The 20755-nt window shown below is 37.8% G+C and overlaps 2 protein-coding genes and 1 pseudogene across 2 annotated transcripts; all 3 read left to right on the top strand.

Annotated features, from left to right (window-relative positions):
• The first annotated feature begins 4067 nt into the window (after positions 1-4067).
• Positions 4068-5729, top strand: Olfr64 (olfactory receptor 64). The gene has a single exon (NM_013617.3). It carries the CDS (start codon positions 4806-4808, stop codon positions 5727-5729), a length of 924 nt encoding a protein of 307 aa, NP_038645.2. The 5' UTR covers positions 4068-4805.
• A 9705-nt stretch (positions 5730-15434) lies between these two features.
• On the top strand, positions 15435-15966 carry Dnajc19-ps (annotated as a pseudogene).
• Positions 15967-16297: 331 nt separating this feature from the next.
• On the top strand, positions 16298-17233 carry Olfr66 (olfactory receptor 66). The gene has a single exon (NM_013618.3). The coding sequence runs from the start codon at positions 16298-16300 to the stop codon at positions 17231-17233; it is 936 nt and encodes a 311-aa protein (NP_038646.2).
• The last annotated feature ends 3522 nt before the right edge of the window (positions 17234-20755 follow it).

Raw genomic sequence — 20755 nt, 5'->3', positions numbered from 1 at the left:
TCTGCAACATATGTGTGTGGAGGTCTAGTCCTTGTATGTTCTTTGGTTGGTGGTTCAGACTCTGAAAACCCCAAGGATCCAAGATTGTTGACTCTGTTGGTCTTCGTGTGCAGCTCCTGTCCTCTTTGGGGCCCACAATCCTTCTTCCTATTCTTCCACAAGAGTCCCCAAGCTCCAGCCAATGTTTGACTGTGGGTGTCTGTATCTGTCTGGGTAAGCTGCTGGGTAAAGCCTCTCAGATTAACATGCTTGATTTGAGACTGGGTTGCCTTACTCAGGTTGATATTCTCAAGTCCAATATATTTGACTGTAAAATTCATAATGTCTTTGCTTTTAATAGCTGGATAGTATTTTGTTGTGAGGATGTACCACATTATCTTTATCCATGGGAACACCCACTTTTAGTCAAGATCTTCTGATATGTGAGGATCCACCTTTAATCTGGGTCACACCTTCTCCTGGTGTGACATGGAAGAAGAAAGCTTGTTCTCTTTTCCTGTTTATTCTTTCTCTTTCTGGCTGATGAATCCATTTCCTTACTGGTATTAGAGTCTATTTCTTCAGGATTTTGGCATATACTGAAGACCAGCTAAGACATGCCTCATGGTCTGAACACCTACTGGATTCTTAGACCTGCTGTTGGTAGACTTACCATACCACAGCCTATAAGCCACTCTAATACATTACACACACACACACACACATGCATACCACACACACACACACACACACACACACACACACACACACACACACACACACACACACACTCATTAAGTTCTTTTTTTCTAAAGAACTCTAACTAATCCAGTGACACTAGATGTTTCAGCAGCCTAATCTGGTGCTGGATAGTCAGGGGATCCTTATAGAGAACTTGACTTCAGCAATGTTAGAAACTTAAAGAAGTAGGTTCTAACACCATCGAAGGAGAGCCTCCCAACAGGATAAATTAACTTTCCAGAGAGAGTGAAGGCAAGTAGGCAAAGAGCAAAAGTTTCTTTCTTCTGTGTCTTTATCTGGACTGTCACCCAAAGGTATGGCCCAGATTTAAGGTGGACATTCCATCTTAATTATCCTATTAAGAACACCCTTGCTACTTGGAGTTCAGCTGATTCTTGCAGTTATCAAGTTGACAACTAAGGTTCACAATCACATATGGATGACCCATCCTTTCTTCTGAAATGTCCTATGAGCCTTTGAGGGGGTGCCGTAGGCCTCCTATCTGCTGATTTGTTAGAGACACTTTCTCTGAGTACTCATTAGTCTACGAGTCTCTTTGTTAGCTTCCACCCATTGCAAAAAAAAAGCTTCTCTGACCAAATGCTAGATACCAGCATTAATCTATGGGTATAAATATATGTATTTACATGTCAGTTTAATAACATGGATGCCAAGCATTAATCTATGGGTATAAACATGTTTTTACATGTCAGTTTAATGACATGAATGACAGATTTTTTTATACACCCTTAATAAATAGTTTCCCACCTTAACCATTAGATTTGTTTAACCTGGCTAGTAATAAAAGTGGACTTAATTATTTATGATGTCATGACTCTATTTATATGTTGATAAGGCCAGTAAAATTAGAATCAGACATTGCACTTCATTTCATGCAGCAAATCTTAGTCAAAATACTTCACTGAAAGTAAAAGTATCTTGTTGTATTCCAGCTTCTCTAATTAGAGTCTGGGTGTTTCATAGGATTGGGTAGAAATGCTATGTTTATATAATAAATATTTTTCAAAGTATTTTCTCTTGGCTCCTTTTATTTTCTTTTACCAGGTTGAGCAACTGACTTGATAATAGAGAAATAGAATAGCTGACCTATTCACATACGGAATGCAATGGCCAAGCAAAACAAGCACCTCTGGTCTTGTAACATGAATCTGAAGCATAAAGAAACATGTTTTAAAGTAAGAAAGAAATATGACACAAGCTAATTGAATAAATACCATACTATACAAACAGGCTTTTAATAGTGCTCTCTCTCTCTCTCAATTTGGTTTTAAATGCAATCAAAATTATATAACATGTAAAAACACAACACAACTGATGTAGGGTCTACATAAAGATAAGAATATTAAACTGATTGGGAAAAATATCACTAGATAGTGAAGAAGATTGTCTATATTGCGTATTATTATAATTAATTGAGTATTATACTCTCCCAATGGACTTATCTATAGAATATGTAAAGAACATCTTGAAATGCATTTAAGAAAGGCCAATGATCCTTTTATACAGCGATGCAAAGTACAGGAAAGACACCCTTTCACATAAAACATTTTCAAATGGTGAGTATATTTACGAAAAGCTACTCAGTTTTCACTTATCATCCAGAAAGTATAATTTGAAATTCACAATGCAGTGTGAGAATGCATCTATCAGTGATGGGTGAGGTGTGAACAGGGCGATGAGGTAAAGTGCTTGTAGGGATGGAAAACCTGCACTCCACTCACCACTGGAGGATTAAAGTAGCACCCAGTAGAAAACAGTTCAGCAGTATGTGTATCTTGTGCATACCCTGCAGCCCATTTTAGCAAAAAAGAATATCACTTTGTGTGTTCATCAAAGGCATACATCGAATGCTTACATCAGCATATCAGCAATGACTATAAATCATAATCTACTCAAATACCTACTAATAGAACAACAGATGATACTTTGAGGTATCTAGGACACTCTTCACTAGAAATGCCATATCTGTACTAAAACATCAGTGAACCTTAAAAACACCATCTTGAACAATGAGATGAAGACTAAAACTAACAAATGTGTTATTCCACTGATGTTCCTCAGAAAGACAGGAAAAATTCATTCAATTTTCTTCCCTGTGGATACTTGTTCTGGGTTTGGTACTGGTGAGCAGAGGCCCAGAAAGTGGCAGAGAGGTTTTGTCATGTTCCACTTCAGAATGAGAGTGCTAGTCACAGATGAGTTCAGCCCCCCAAAATTCATCAAAGTACACAATTACAGCATGTGTAGGTGTCCTATCCACTGTGGTTTTCTGTTACTCTACCATCTTCCATTATGTCATGGAATCCATGCTTAGCTACTCTTACCATACTTGCCTTCAATCCAGCTAACATTATTTATTACATGTTTTAATATATCTTGATATTCTTATCCACTCCCCCTTTACTACATTCAAAATGACTTTAAATAACTATTATCTGCATGTCCATGTCCATACTAACTCTTACTTCATTTTCACTGTAATATCAAAATTCCCTGCATGATTTGTAAGCTAATGCATGGTTAGATTGTGCTTTATATCTCATTTTTTTTCATTCAAGTAGCACAATTTCTTAGTGTAGTCAGTTTGGATTTATTTGTTTGAATTCATCAAATTTTACCTGGTCCCACATCAGTGTGAATTTTTCTGCATTGAGCTAGAATTTTCCATATTTCTTATTTTGTCTCATTCTGATTATTCTTTTTTCCTCCTTGATATGTTTCACAATTCCAGATTTGCATTCCATATGTTTCTTTTAACATACTACATATATGCAATAATGGCAGTTCCATGTAAAATTATGGTAAATGTTTTTTTTCTATAACATGCTGAAGGTATAAGTTCTGTTAATAAACTGAACCTGACACAAAATGGACAATTATGTGACTAAAAACATCAAACTGATCTTAAGAAAAAGATTAGACATCCAAGGTTTAAAGTTCATGTGGTAGTTGACCATCCAGTTCTTGTGGACCAGAACTGACTTTCCCAAAGGAAGACAAACTATAATGGGGACCATAAGCTCCAGCATCAACAGAGGGAAATGGGACCCTAAGAGCAACTAGTATCATTTTGGTCATTGAGAAAGGTGATAAGAAGGACAGGCTTGTATTTATGAGGCTCTTGGAGACCCCGTCTATGTTAGTAGGGTTCTGAGTCTTTGGTTTTCTTCATATACCCCAGTGGATATGTTTAAAATGCCTAAGGGCATTAACTAAGAGACCCAGAGAAGTGAGAGGGAGATCCTGAGGTCTCATGAGCATCTACAAAGGAGAGACTCTGGGGGAAAGATCTCATCATATGTATATTTCTAGCTTGATTCTACAACAGTCTCTTAGAAGAACCTATCTGGACTGGTGAAGGACAGGTAACTACTCAGCAACAAGACTATGGGGTTGGTGAAGTCCAGGGATAGAAATAAGGGAAGACTCCTCCTCCCTTACATCTGTGAGATGTGGTCAGGAGAATAAGGAGAAATTTCCCTTTAAAGAAACACACAGCACACTTAGGTGCCAGACTTTGTTTCTGCAAGCATTATCAAGGCAGATGTGGAATTTTGTGTGAGGGTTCCATGAGTGGAATATAGAAAAATGTTGAATGCCTTTAGAATACTTGTTGCATCATCTGGCCATATCCCTGTATTTGCATAAAGAGCTAATGGCTTTGGGGAGAATTCAATAAAGTATAATTTAATTGCAAAGCCAAAGTAAGAAAAGTTTTCTAACATAACTCTCTGTTATAATAGAAAAAAATATAAAACAAAATTCAAATTTAAATATAGCAAAAGTTTTACAAACAAAACAAACACTGATCTAGCTAAGAAATATTCTTATCCTTGGGGATATACTTATCATATTTGTTTTGTAACCATTGAAACATTTTGCATACATGTGACAGAGGTACATGATGCTGTAAAAATTATGTGTTTTTAATGCACATGGGAAATATTTATTGCTGAGCATGAATACTGTAATCAAGGCAGCCATGGAACATTTGCGTGCAGAGGGAAGGGGAGACAGTGACTACAGTAAAGAAACAGTGCTTTGAGTTTCACAGTGTGCACACTATGTGGTCCAATATCAGTGCTGCCCCCTTTCTGCTGACTGGCTTCCCAGGACTGGAAGCAGCTCATCACTGGATCTCTATCCCCTTCTTTGCCATCTATATCTCTGTGCTTCTGGGCAATGGTACACTTCTCTACCTCATCAAGGATGACCACAACCTCCATGAACCCATGTACTATTTCCTTGCCATGCTGGCGGGCACAGACCTCACAGTTACACTGACTACAATGCCCACTGTAATGGCTGTTTTATGGGTGAATCATAGAGAGATAAGACACGGAGCCTGCTTCTTACAGGCCTACATCATTCACTCCCTTTCCATTGTGGAGTCAGGTGTCTTGCTTGCCATGTCTTATGATCGATTTGTCGCCATCTGCACACCTCTGCATTACAACTCTATCCTTACCAATTCCAGGGTTATAGCTATAGGACTTGGGGTGTTACTGAGGGGCTTTTTGTCTCTTGTGCCCCCAATCCTGCCTCTCTTTTGGTTCTCATATTGCCGTTCCCATGTTCTTTCTCATGCCTTCTGCCTCCACCAAGATGTCATGAAACTGGCATGTGCTGACATTACCTTTAACCGCATATATCCAGTTGTTTTGGTTGCTCTGACTTTCTTCCTCGATGCGCTCATCATTGTCTTTTCCTATGTCCTCATTCTGAAGACAGTTATGGGCATTGCCTCTGGAGAGGAGAGAAAAAAGTCTCTCAACACCTGTGTTTCACACATTAGCTGTGTCCTGGTCTTTTACATCACTGTGATTGGCCTGACATTCATTCACAGGTTTGGAAAGCATGCACCCCATGTGGTGCACATTACCATGAGCTATGTCTACTTTCTCTTTCCTCCATTTATGAACCCCATCATTTACAGCATCAAGACCAAGCAAATTCAGAGGAGCGTTCTCCGTCTCCTATCTGTATAAGATGATGTGAATCATTACATCATAATTCAGGGAAGTTTGGGGATGTTCAGCCTCCTTGATTTTATATCTATTTACTTTTTCATAGCATTAGGATGTAAATTATTACATAAACTCTAAATTGTAAATTAATCTAAATAATGAATACATCCGGCTATCCAATTAGCATTTGCATATTATATAGATACTATCTATCTATCTATCTATCTATCTATCTATCTATCTATCTATCTAACTATCTATCTTCTATCTATCTGTCTATCTATCTATCTATCTATCTATCTATCTATCTATCTATTTTTCTATCAATCAATCATATATCTATCCCTCTATCATCTGTCCATCTGTTTATCTTGGGAGAAAGTTGGAAAAACAGTAATGAAGTAAAACATCATTATTTGGAGTTAAAGACCATTAAATTCTCTATGATCAGAAACTATGGGACCATTAAGACCATGCATCTATAAGAGAAGAAGAAGAGTTTCTGAAGAAGTTAAGTGTCTAGTCTGGGCTAGTGACAGAAAAAAAGGGGGCAATTTTTAATTCATTTGATGGTGATATAAATATCAGTTCAACTATGAGAATTGAAACCCAATGGACTATCTCCTGTCTCACACTGCTCTATCTCACCACATGGTTTTCTTTTGAAATGATTCAATAGCCATTTGTAAAGCTTAATCCTGTTTCCCCATGAAACTTGTTCATTGATATTTCATTTGCTTTGTTTTATACTATATCCCGTGACTATACCTTAATGAAATTATTGTTCTGTATATCAGTTTTAAGTACCAATAATGAATTAGAACCCAAATTCACTCGTATAGTCTATGACATTCTCCACAAGAAGCCCCTCTGAGGCACTCTTTTTTCTATGAACTCTGCACTCATCACATTGGCCTTAGAGACTCATCCTCTACTAGATGTCTTACAAAGTACCATGACTTCCATCTCCATGGTTTTTTAACTGTTTTCATTTTTTATTTTAATTCTTTTAGTGACTTCCAACTTGTACTTCTTTTTATAATATATTTTTATTTCTGCCCTAGAATTAGTCTGTATTACAAGTAATGCTATTTTATTCCATAAATGCAATCTTTACCAGGAAATATTTCTCACTCTTTCTTCCCACCTTTGAGATATTGCCAACATACTTAATCTTTATATAGGTTATACCCCCAAACCCATCTTACTACTTCTGCTTTACACAATTGTCTTTTAGAATATTAACAAAATTTATGCCAATTTATTTTTTCAAATTATTTTTCCTCCCCTTTATTATTTTACATTCAGTTTCTTTCTAAATGCTTAAACAAAAATATTTTGGTATATATATGAAAAATGAAATGTAACTGATATTGTAGTTTTGTGTAGTCAATTTGATTTTTATTCATTCATAACATGTATATGATAATTGTACAGATTCATGGAATACTGTGTGGTATTTAGATCTATGTGTGAAATGATTCAATTAAGTCAGAGTAATTATCATATTCATGTTGGTAATTGTCTTGTCTTGTGACCATTCAAAATATTTTTCCTATTTGATAACATATCATAACTGTTTATTATCATTGTATTATATGTGATATAGCACTTAAAATGTATTTCTCTTGTCATTTTGCCGTTTATCACATATTTCTCTCTTCTCTTCTTTATACTTCAAAATTGTTTCTTTTCACCATAAGTAAATCCTACTTTAAACATTTTGCTGATCACAATTCATATTATTTTTCCCCTTTTATACCTGATTTGCATGAGTTCATTATTTAGTGTCTCTCAAACTTTAGCTATATCATAAACACTTTATCAAATTTTGATTGCTGTTTATAAACGTATAACATAAAACCATATATACATGTGTGTATGTGTGTTAGTATTTACTTTATTGAGATAGATACTGGAGCCTTGCATTACCAGTCTTTACTGAGCCTAGGGTCATTTTAATCCTTTTTTATTCTTTTTCAAAGTTGTTTTACACATCTTATGTAAAACTAAGTTTGTACTTGGAGAAGTATAAATAATTTGAGTCAGCCTTCATAAGCTTATTTTCATGGAAATTTCACTGACATTCACTATAAAATACATAAAAAAGAAATTGTGAGTCTCAAAATTGGGTGCATGCTGGTTTGAAGAAAGAGTAAAATTTACTAAGGTTTTGTTTTTTCAGCAGAGATAAGAAATTGTATCAAGAGCCAACGTGTGTTAATGAGACCAAGAATGTTCTGAGAGCAAAGCATTACATGCAAAAGCTTCAGGTGGGCTGGGTTGTCATAGGCCATAGAAAGAAGGAACAGAGATTCACTTGTGTTTTTCAAATCATGGGTGCTGACAATAATGGATTTAAGGCAGGTGAGAGGAAAGCAGGCACAAGAGAGGTCAGAGAAGACTGAGATAAAGGTAACAGTAACTTAGATTACAAAAGTGGAGTGCGACATTACTGGGTAGATATATTAGGATCTGAATTTTCAAGAGTTCAGGGAACTAAAAAATTCTATTCTTGATTATTTTCTTCAGTACAGGGAAAGAACAACTGAGTCACATTGTAAAATACAAATAACAAACTTATATTTAAGATCCAAGAGACTTGATACTAGCTTGTATACAAAGGCAAACATGTAATTGTGTTTTTGTTTATGAATGTATAATGATTGTATGGGGGAAGTAATGCAATCCTTAATCATGTTCTTTCTGACTTCAAACTTTCTTTTCTTGTCTTTTCTTGTCTTTTCTTGTCTTTTCTTGTCTTTTCTTGTCTTTTCTTGTCTTTTCTTGTCTTTTCTTGTCTTTTCTTGTCTTTTCTTTTCTTTTCTTTTCTTTTCTCTTTTCTTTCTTTCTTTCTTTTTCTTTTTTTTTTCTTCGAGACAGGGTTTCTCTGTATAGCTCTGGCTGTCCTGGAACTCACTTTGCAGACCAGACTGGCCTTGAACTCAGAAATCTGTCTGGCTCTGCCTACCAAGTGCTGGGATTAAAGGCGTGCACCACCACACCTGGCTGACTTCAACCTTTCTTCTTCCTTTAAAAAAAGATATTTTTATTTCTTTTAAAGAAATTGTGTACATTTATAGAGTGTGTTATGATTATATCTAATTCCCTCTAGCCCTTCCTTCAAAATGTTCCTCTTGCAGCTTCCCAATGTCTTCTTCTCTTAAAAAATGTATTTTAATGCCAATTAGTTCTACCTATGTTATGTGAACATGGCATGTGGGACCATCCACCAGAGCATAGACAACTACACATGGCCAAAATCCCACAGAAAAATGATTCTTCTTTCTCCAGACATCACATACTGTTGATAGTTCAAGGTGAAACTTTGTGAGACTCTCTCTATCCATATGCAGCTTTTGACTGGATTAATCTTTTCATTAGTTTTCACAATAAATTAATGAATGGATTTAGTCTGTTCAATTTTGTGTGATTTCTATTAAAATTCTTTTATATAATGCATTTTGACCCATATTATTGCCCTCAACTCCTCCCAGATCCTCTCATCTCCACCCAACTTAATGTTCTCTCTGTTTCTGCAAACAAACAAACAAACAACAAAAAAACAAACAAACAAACCCAACAAACGAAAACAAAAAGACAAAAAAATAACAAACCATTCAAAAATCTCACAAAATCCAGGGTGTCCATTTTGTTTTGCCCAGCTACTCATGGGCATGGAGCCTGTTCTGGAGTTTAGTGAATGTACCACACGGGACTTAGAGAACACTGATTTTCTCTTTTCCAGCAGGTGTCAATTGCACATTACTTCTGGTTTGGGGTGGGAATTTGTGTTGCTGCTCTTCTTCATGCTCAGATTTTTTTTTTTATTTTGTTGTTGTTGTTGTTTTATTAGATATTTTATTTATTTACATTTCAAATGTTATCCCCTTTCCTAGTTTCCCCTCCCCCAAACCCCTATCCCCTTCCTACATCCCCTGCTCCCCAACCCACCCACTTCCAATCCCAGTCCTGGCTGGCTTGGATTTGTACAGGTTCTGTGCATGCTGTCACAGCCTCTGAGCTCACATGTGCATCAGTCCTACTGTTTGCAAGATGCTGTCTCCTGGAGCCATCTACCACCTCTAGTTCTCACAATCTTTCTGCCTCTTCTTTAGCATAGGTTTTTTTTTGGAGGGTTGGGGGGGGGGTTAAGCTCTGAAGGGAGGTGTTTGATAAAGGCATCAAGAACTGCATGCTCCAAACTTTCTCACTCTCTGAACATTGTCCAGTTTTTGTTCTCTGTGTTAGCTCCCATCTACTGCAGGACTAAGCTTCTCTGATAATTGATTAGTGAACCTGGGTTCCACACAAGTGTGAGCTGTTTACTGCTTAAAACAGCATTATATGTCTGTATAAGATATGGTTTACCATCTGATTTTTTCTCAAAGTATATAATTCAGATCAATGTTGTATAATAAACACTGCTAATTTTAAACTTTTGCATTTCACTGTACTAAAAAGGAACTTCATGTTCTTTCAGTGGTATTTCCTAGTTTAGCTTCCCTCCAAGACTTTCTAACTTGTTTTTAGTCTCTCTCTCTCTCTCTCTCTCTCTCTCTCTCTCTCTCTCTCTCTCTCTCTCTCTCTCTCTCTCTCTCTCTTTCTCCCTCCCTCCTCTCTCCCTGCATCTGGCTCTATTTATAACAACCCAATTTTAACTTATCAGTAATACAATTTATAAGACAATGCCAAGGGAGTTTAATCTATTTTACACATGGTAGCTCAGCAGAGCAGATGGTTCATGATTTGAGGATAGGTATGCCTTGGGAATATTATTAGGCTCTACGTAAGTGGATTGACATAATTTTTCTATGTTTATGGCTCACTCAGGAAAGCTTTAAATGTTCACCTACATTGTAGCACATGTCAGACATTCACTGTTTTGTTGACTAAACAATATTTAATCATTAAGATATATTACATGAACTGCTAAGATATCTCAGCAGATAAAGGTGCTTGCTGCTGCCAAGCCTGATCCTTATGACCCATGTAGTGGGATAGAAACAACTACTACAAGCTGTCTTCTGAATCTGACCATTCACCATGTCTTGTGTGTGATACCCACAATTAAATAAATAATGCAATAAAGTATACATACATATTCGCACATATGTGTGTGTGTGTGTGTATGAATGCAGTTTCTCATACTATGGTAATTTTATGTTTAACTCTTTGAGAAGGCTCTACACCATTTCCCTAACTGTTGCACCACTTTACAGTTACTGTAACCATGCGCTCATCAGCATTTGTTATTTTTCTTACAGACAGTTTGGGTGACATACTATGATGTCTTGCTGTGGTTTAGATTTGCTGTTCTCTAAGAAATAATGATGATGAAAATCTTTTCATGTGACTACTGGTCATTTGTGTATGTTCTTTGGATAAACCTGCACTGAATTATTTAAAAAAACCAACCCATGCAGATGTTTGCTTAAATTCTCTCCTAGTCTAAGTCTGGAGATTCCTTGGACTCTGATTGGCATGACAACTTTTTTTTTTCTTTTCCATTTTTTATTAGGTATTTAGCTCATTTACATTTCCAATGCTATACCAAAAGTCCCCCATAGCCACCCACCCCCACTCCCCTACCCACCCACTCACCCTTTTTGGCCCTGGCGTTCCCCTGTACTGGGGCATATAAAGTTTGTGTGTCCAATGGGCCTCTCTTTCCAGTGATGGCCGACTATCTTTTGATACATATGCAGCTAGAGTCAAGAGCTCTGGGGTACTGGTTAGTTCATAATGTTGTTCCACCTATAGGGTTGCAGATCCCTTTAGCTCCTTGGGTACTTTCTCTAGCTCCTCCATTGGGAGCCCTGTGATCCATCCATTAGCTGACTGTGAGCATCCACTTCTGTGTTTGCATGGAGAGGGGAATTTGACATAAAGTCCTAACCCAAGCCAAAGAGAAACTGGCAATTGGTAGCTGCTGGGAGAACATCGGTAAAACCAGCACATCCATGCATATAGACACACACACACACACACACACACACACACACATACACACACACACACACACACACACACATACACACACACACACACACACACAGAGAGAGAGAGAGAGAGAGAGAGAGAGAGAGAGAGAGAGAGAGAGAGAGAGAACACAAAGTTGGGTGGGTAGGACAAGTGGTGAACTTTGGAGTAGTAGTATGAGGTCAAAACTCAACTTATTGAATGAAAGTCTCAATGGTCTAATAAAAATGATGTTTTATTTATAATTGTGCATGTGTGTCTGTCTGTGTGTGTGTGTGTGTGTGTGTGTGTGTGTGAGAGAGAGAGAGAGAGAGAGAGAGAGAGAGAGATAGGTGAGGGTAGAATAGCAGGTGTCTCTGGGGTACAGAAAAAAGTAAAAGTGCTAATTTCCATGGAACAGGAGTTACACAGATTGTGAGCTACCCACCATTGTTACAAATATATGCTATTAACCACAAGTTAGCCCTCTGGCTTTTACTTGGTATGCTCAAATAGCTTCCATGGAAGTGAGACAGAATGGCACCTTGGGAATTGGCCCTTCAATAAATATGCCTATCATTAGGATTCTGAATGTATACTGAGGGTGTATGTAAAATCACAAAGAAGAAACTGTGTCAGGTAAGGAAATATACATTCAAAATAATATATATATATTTAAAATTAAGTCTTCTACTTGACTTTTAACAATTCTTGAAGAGAAGTCGAGAATGTAAGTAATATTTTTATTTAAGTAAGGGTTTAAGGAAAGGGCATGCTACCCTGAATGGCAGTCATGAGCAGAACAGATGCTGTTTAAATTTAATGGAAACATAAGCTTAATATTTTAGCCATAGAAAGCTAAATTTGAATTTATCTATACCGCATAATAATCAACCTGAGGAAAATGATTTGATTTTTCAAAAGCTTAATTTCTTTATTCTAGAAAATTCAAGTGATGTATTGTCTTCCCATTGTTATATTCATTCACGTTAATCATGCAATCATTAGGTGTCTACTTCTGCTATACTACTAACAGTGGCCAGCTCACTAGACACATACCTGAACAAAAACAGTAAACATTTTTAAAAACTTACTTTATTTGAAAATTCAGATACTTTTATATCATTGAGTCATTTACTGCTGTAAAGTTTTTACTAAGAAAAGGCAGAGAAATCAACCTTAGCATCCTGTTATAAACTGTCCATTTATTTGCTCATTTCTTCAGGATACTCTTATTCCTTTCTGTTATAAAGAAAACAAATTCTGAAGAATCCAACTTTTCATTCCAGAGTTCCTATCTTAATTAGCATACAAGGTAGGTAAGGTTTAAACAATTTCCTCAAAGCTGTGACTTTAGGTTGCCATCCTTAGCTTATAGTTTTCCAGTTGGGTGATGCTCATCTACAGGGCTCTTGTAAATAAACACAGTTTCGGAATTATAGGCTCAGGTTAAGGGAATAGTTTCAGAAAACTTTGAGTGTGAAGATGTTTGAAAATTATTTAGAACTATCTGAATAATCTCTGGATGATGTTTGTGATATTCCGAGGAGCTGCTGAGGACACAGGTCTTACTGCTTTGTGAGAATCAGTGCAAAAAATAGCTCTCAGAGGGGGTAAGGTGGGAGTGTATCACTTTTAGCTACATCCATGAGAACCCAATAAGCTTGCCTGATAATGATATAGAATTCTTCCAAGGAACTGAGTTAGTGATATTATGAGTTGGAAACCCTGGAACTGAAGTTACAGATGATGGTGAGCTACTGTCTGGGTGTTGAAAACTGAATTGATGTCCTCTGTGAGAGCCATAATTGATTTTAAGACATTCTTCCAGCCCTGCATAAGTAGTGTCTCTAAACTGAGCAGCTCTTTAAAGTCAGATATGTATAAAGTTTTTGATTCTACCAGTTATACTAAAATTAAATATCAGTATAGTTCCTAGTAATGAGTATTAATACCAAATAGTGTAGTCTTTGGTTTAAGTTAATAAAATACATACTAACAAATTCTAACTAGTCTCAAAAGAGTTACTACTTTTTGTTAGTACTTAAATCCTGACTTATCTAAAGCCTAGAAGGAAGGGAGCTGGGTCTTCAGTTTACTGACTCTGGTCCACATTCAAAGTGGCAGGAGGCAGGGATCTGTGGCTCTCTTCGATGCTGCATAACAAGCTATGAAACTTATCTCTTCTCATTCTTTCCTCTCCACATGGGGGAGTTAAGTTTGGAGCAGGAATTTTGACTTATAGTGGTTCACACATTACTTCTGTGTAGCCAAGGTGAGTCACTAACAGGTCATAATCTAGCAGATCATGATAGTGCCCTTTTTTCTCTATAAAAATAGCTACCACTTAGCTTCTCAGAATGACTGATTCTCCATAGGTAGTGTGTTCTGAAATAGTGTTATTTCCAGAGCTCACTCACTTTTCTTCTACTATTTTCCCCAGACAAATGTCTCATTATCAGAGAGATTATACTGTACTACAATTCCCATATATGCACTTCTGATTGTTGATAGGACTTTACTAATATTGATGGAAGGGTTACAAATATTGCTATCATCACAGTCTTCCTGAAATCCTCTTCAGACTTATTACTGATGCTGTTTACCATATAAGATTATTTTAAAATACTTTGGACACAAAGATCCAATTTAATTTGTTAGTAACACATTTTCCATGTTTTTAATTATTATAATATACCTGCTTCAAAATTTCTTGATTTTATGCAAATAGAAGTGAAGTGATTTTATAGGTGTGTAAATTATTCATAGATCATAGCTCAAAGCTCTATAAGAAACCTAATTTTGATTTTCATGGATAAGGACTTATAGGTATCAATGACTGTAGCATCTGGGATTGCCTTCCTCAGCAATATGATCACTATTACCTCCATGTGCTAGATTGTAACTATGTTCTGTATCTTGCCATATAAATTTTATGCTCTCAGCTACTGATTTCTGACCCAATTATTTTCTGTTCCAAAAAACAATATTTTAAACCTACCACCATTTTATGTATTATGTTTTTTCTAGAATCCTCAAAAATATTTTTCACTTAGGAATTTCCAGTTTTTTTCTGTCTCTCTGTCTCTCCCCCTTTCTTAAACCTGGTTAACTTTTATCTACACTGTTTCAGGTGTTGTATATATTTCAGTAATGAGATTTTAATAAGCCCCAAATCCATGGAATAGTCAGTGCTCTAAAGTGTATTTGCTTGTTTTGTCTACTGGTTTAAATTTTATAGAGTCGAGAGTTCTTTATTTATACGCACTTGAGGTAGCCACATTGAAAATATAACTAAACATTTCATAGTACTGAACTCCATACTGTGGATTAAGAATTTTGCTTAGTCTTTTTTTTTTTTTTTTTTTTTTTTCTTTTTGGGTTATCTCATTTGTCTCAAGAAAGAAAGTATATACAAAATCAAGTTTTGTAAAATTGCAACAAAATGTTCTATGAGACAATATGAGACAGAATAAACTAGTGGGGGGATCACGGGGAGGGAGAGATTGGTTAATGGTTAACAACATTGGTTGCTTTGCTAGAGGAGTCGGGTTTGATTCCCTGCACTCACATGGCCACTCACAGTCATCTGCAACTCTAGCTCCAGGCAATTTGATGGCCTCTGCTGGCCTCTGTGGGCATTACGTACATGGTGATCAGACATATCCTAACATGCAGGCACAACACCCCCACACATAAAATTAAAAAAAAAAAAGAAAATCTTTAAGAAAAGAAGATTGAGGTGTTGCGCGGCGCTGGTGGAAGTGGCGGCAGCGCTGGCTCGGCCCGTCGTTCTCCACAGGTGTACCGTGGCGGTGGGCTCGCGCTGGGATGAGCGCGCGGTGCCGAGCCGCGGAGTGGAGTCATGGCCAGCACAGTGGTAGCAGTCGGATTGACCATTGCTGCTGCAGGATTTGCAGGCCGTTATGTTTTACAAGCCATGAAGCATGTGGAGCCTCAAGTAAAACAAGTTTTTCAGAGCCTACCAAAATCTGCATTCGGTGGTGGGTACTACAGAGGTGGATTTGAACCCAAAATGACAAAACGGGAAGCAGCATTAATATTAGGTGTAAGTCCTACTGCCAATAAAGGGAAGATCAGGGACGCTCATCGCCGGATTATGCTATTAAATCACCCAGACAAGGGAGGATCTCCTTATATAGCAGCCAAAATCAATGAAGCTAAAGACTTACTAGAAGGACAAGCTAAAAAATAAAGTAATCTGATGAATTTTAAGTCCATTAGTCTACTTATGAGCATGTTTTGTAATAAAAATGCCTCAGAGCTATAACCCATGGGGAAAAAAAAAAAAAAGAAGAAGATTGAGAGAATGAGATGGATCTGAAACTGGACAGTGGTGTCCAAGTGAAAGGGTTGAAAATACATTATGACATTAAAAGTTACTTGCTTATTAGTAAATTATGATCCTGACTCATGGTGATTGATGTTGCTATTCTAGGCAAAGATCTGCTGAGAAAAACCCATTTAAGTCTGAAATGATGCATAAGAACATGAACATTTGGAAATGAAAAGTGACCTGAAGACATGCTACCATGAGGTGGCAGTAGGAAGAGTGCTGCTTACTTAGACAGTCCCTCTCTGAAACCGTCTTCAACTGCGATCCCACCATGTGGCCCAACAGCAGTGATGCTCCTTTCCTACTGACGGGCTTTCTGGGCTTGGAAATGATTCACCACTGGATCTCTATCCCTTTCTTTGTCATCTACTTCTCCATCATTTTAGGGAATGGTACCCTTCTCTTCATCATTTGGAGTGACCACAGTCTTCATGAGCCCATGTACTACTTCTTGGCTGTGCTGGCAAGTATGGACCTTGGGATGACACTAACCACGATGCCCACAGTGCTGGGTGTCCTGGTGCTAAACCAGAGGGAGATTGCACAAGGGGCCTGTTTCATTCAGTCCTACTTCATTCACTCACTAGCCATTGTAGAATCGGGGGTCTTGCTTGCCATGTCTTATGATCGATTTGTTGCCATCTGCACACCACTGCATTACAACTCTATCCTTACCAATTCCAGGGTGATGAAGATGGCACTGGGAGCACTGCTCAGAGGATTTGTGTCCATCGTGCCCCCAATCATGCCTCTCTTTTGGTTCCCATACTGCCATTCCCATGTTCTTTCTCATGCCTTCTGCCTCCACCAAGATGTCATGAAACTGGCATGTGCTGACATTACTTTTAACCTCATATATCCAGTTGTTTTGGTTGCTTTGACTTTCTTCCTCGATGCGCTCATCATTATCTTTTCCTATGTCCTCATTCTGAAGACAGTTATGGGCATTGCCTCTGGAGAGGAGAGAAAAAAGTCTCTCAACACCTGTGTTTCACACATTAGCTGTGTCCTGGTCTTTTACATCACTGTGATTGGCCTGACCTTCATTCACAGGTTTGGAAAGCATGCACCCCATGTGGTGCACATTACCATGAGCTATGTCTACTTTCTCTTTCCTCCATTTATGAACCCCATCATTTACAGCATCAAGACCAAGCAAATTCAGAGGAGTGTTCTCCGTCTACTGTCCAAACACAGTAGGACTTGAATCCTTATTATAGACTCTCAAGTTCTCTATTATTTCTGGCCCTTTATTAGAAACAAATCTTGTCTTAAATAATATTTCTTTAGTATGGGATGAAGTTTTCATATTACACAATGAGGAAAGCTAAACCAAGCAAGATAATCTGTCTCCTCTCTCTGTCTGTGTCTGTGTCTGTCTATCTGTCTCACTCTGTCTGTCTCTCTCTTCCTTCCCAACCTTTCTTTCAGAAAGGAATATAGGAAGTAATAAAAATACCAGATGGAATAGTTCTGGTTCTGTAGTGGAAGGAAGAAAAATCAGTCTTTCAGAAAATCAAAGTTTAATGGAAAGAAATAGTTTGGCTAAGGCACACATTTATTGATGTGACAATGAGAAAGATGAGAATATGATTTTCTCTTAAGCAGGATAGTGTTTTATTAGTTTTAAAATTAAACTTGTGCCTGACATTTTCATATATATATATATATATACTTACTTTTGCCTTTGTGTGTCCTTACCACCGCAATCAATTTTCTCTCCTCCCAACAAGCCCTCATTCTTTATTTACATGTTTTTGTTTTGTTTCCAGTATGACTCTGAAAGTCTCCATCAGAATCTGGTGGGTTCACAGTGCTACTTAGTTCATGACAGTCACTCTCTAATTCCCAAGGTCCATCAGTAAACCCATTAATTTCTTTTGAAAAATTATTTTTAATATTGTAATGCAATTATGTTATTTTCTCCTTTCCACCTCCAAGCTATCCTTTATAGAATGGCTTGGAGGTAGAAAAGAGAAAATAACATAATGAAAGGAAAGGTATAAACCTTTCCTTGCTCCTTTTCAAATTCATTAAATGTTGTTGCACACATGTACACACACACACAACACACACACACACACTATCTACCTCTATCTATCTATCTATCTATCTATCTATCTATCTATCTGTCTGTCTGTCTGTCTGTCTGTCTGTCTGTCTGTCTGTCTGTCTGTCTATCTATCTCTATCTTTCTAAATAGAACATGTTCAGTCTATATAATGTCATTGTATGTATGTTGTGAAGGATGTTCAATTGTTATTGGATATTCATTTGGTGTGCTTTTCCTTGGGGAAGACTAATTCTCCTGCTCTCCATGTTCCTGAGTTGTCTGTAGTTCTTAGTGTATGGCTGAGACCTTGTGGTCTTTTCCCCATCCAAGTTAATTTTTCAATCACTCCTTTCCTTGTAGATCTTATGTTTAGGCAGTCATTGTGGTGAGACTTTCCGGGCATAGTTTCTGAGATTCCTACAAGATGGAATCTCATAGCAAACTCCTTGATCCTCTGCCTCAGATTAGATGGCAAAGAACAATGAAGAAATAGGTTGACTATTTAAAATCATTTTCTGTTAGTAAATCAACTTTAATAAAATATAATTTTAAGTGAAACACATAATCTATGTTTTAAAAAGTAATTTATATGCAGCTAGAGATGCAAGTCCCATCATGTGTTTTCTTTGATTGGTGGTTTAGTCCCAGGGAGCTCTTGGGGCGGGGAGGGGGGGTACTGGTTAGTTTATATTGTTGTTCCTCCAATAGGGCTGCAGACCTCTTTAGCTCCTTGAGTACTTTCTCTAACTCCTTCATTGGGGACCCTGTGTTCCATCTAATAGATGACTGTGAGCATCCACTTCTGTATTTGCCAGGCACTGTCATAGTCTCACAGGAGACAGCTATATCAGGGTCTTGTCAGCAAAATCTTGTTGGCATATGCAACCAAAGAAAACACATGGTAGGACTCGTGTCTCTAGCTTCACATGTAGCAGAGGCTGGCCTAGTCGGCTATCAATGGGAGGAGAGGCCCTTGGTCTTGTCAAGATTCTATGACCCAGTAAAGGGGAATGCCAGGGCTGGGAAGCAGGAGTGGGTGGGTTGGGGAGCAGGGGGTGGGGGAAGGAGATAGGAGATTTTCAGAGAGGAAACTAGGAAAGGGGATAACATTTGAAATGTAAATGAAGAAAATATCTAATAAAAAGAGAAAAAGAAAGTAATTTATAGTGCCCGGGTTTGGTGGATGCCAAGAAGTGCATGCTGAAAGGAGCCTGATATGGTTGTCTCCTGAGAGGTCCTGTCAGAGCCTTACATATACAGAGGCGGATGTTACCAGCCAACCATTGGACTGAGCATGGGGGCCCTAATAGAGGAGTTAGAGAAGGTACTGAAGGAGTTGAAGGGGTTTGCAACCTCATAGGAAGAACAACAATATAAACCAACCAGACCGCTCCCCACCCCCAGAGCTCCCAGGGACTAAGTCATCAACCAAGGAGTACACATGGCTCCAACTGCAAATGTAGCAGAGAGTGGTCTTGTCATGAATCAGTGGGAGGAGAGGTCCTTGGTCCTATGAAGGCTCGATAGATGCCCCAGTGTAGGGGAATCAAGGGCAGGGAGGTGGGAGTGGGTGGATGGGTGGAGGAACACCTTCATAGAAGCAGGGGGTGGGAGGATGTGGTAGGGTGTTTCCGGGAGGGAGGGAGGGAAACCAGGAAACATTTGAAATGTAAATAAAGAAAATATCCAATAAAAATGAATAAATTTAGTAATCCATCCAAAAATAAGTAATTTATTATTTTGAAAATCCTTTTACACTATTAAGCCAACAGCATAGACATGATCATGTATAAAGTCACTTATTGCGCGGTAAAAGTGATATTATTCCCAACAGGAGTGTCTTTCAGCCAAGTGTCACAATCCTCATCTTCATGGTCACGCACCACCCCATGCCCAGTTCCTTACACAGAGGTTCTTTGTTCTGATCCCAGTGTCACATTCCTAGTCTCCATGAAGGCAGAGGCTTTGTTCTATCACTCCTGTGAGTCTGCTAAGCCAAGTTGTTTCCCCATCAGCTTAAAGTCTTCTCAGAGATAATCTCCCAAAATAATATTATATGTTTTAAAATAATTTTTGGGTATAATTTGGCTAGTTGTATAGCATTCATGTCAGACTCTTATCTTATGTCAGTTCTCCAAAGGCTTTGCATGAACCCCTTCAGTTCATGTTTGTGATCACTCATCACCTCTTACTAAAGGCCAACAGATCCTTGATATGACACTCAGCTGTCCAGAATCCTGCAAGTTTACAGTTGTTTCATGATGGTAAGGCGCTGAGACACTCAGCAAGTTAAACATGATAACAAAGACTGCTATTCCTTTTATTTCCATTCATACCACTTAGAATCTGAATTTTTCTTTTATTCTCACATTTCTGAACAATTTACCAAACATCCAAACATTCCCTTTCTGAGTCCTAATCTTCCCTTCTCCTATGTGGTCTGTTATGGACATGCCTGTCACTCATTTGTGTGAGGATGGTGAGAGTAGACATCTGCAGACATGTGACATTCTCCAGACATCTGGTTTCCCATTGTGAAACAAGGGCATAGGTGTTGTACCTGTTTTCTTCTCAATCTTTTACCTCTGTTCCTTTCTTGAATAGCACACTATGAAATGGACATAGCACAGATCCTTCACTCCAAATTAGATGCCACTTACTAGTTAAAGAACTCAT

Source organism: Mus musculus, chromosome 7 (genome assembly GCF_000001635.26).
Source record: "Mus musculus strain C57BL/6J chromosome 7, GRCm38.p6 C57BL/6J".
Classification (NCBI taxonomy): domain Eukaryota; kingdom Metazoa; phylum Chordata; class Mammalia; order Rodentia; family Muridae; genus Mus; species Mus musculus.
Note: the sequence above shows the minus strand (reverse complement) of the source record. Positions and strands in the feature narration are given on the sequence as shown.

Excerpts from the sequence above, each read along its gene's own strand:
- Olfr64 (NM_013617.3), top strand. The coding sequence starts at position 4,806 with ATGTGGTCCAATATCAGTGCTGCCCCCTTTCTGCTGACTGGCTTCCCA.
- Olfr66 (NM_013618.3), top strand. The coding sequence starts at position 16,298 with ATGTGGCCCAACAGCAGTGATGCTCCTTTCCTACTGACGGGCTTTCTG.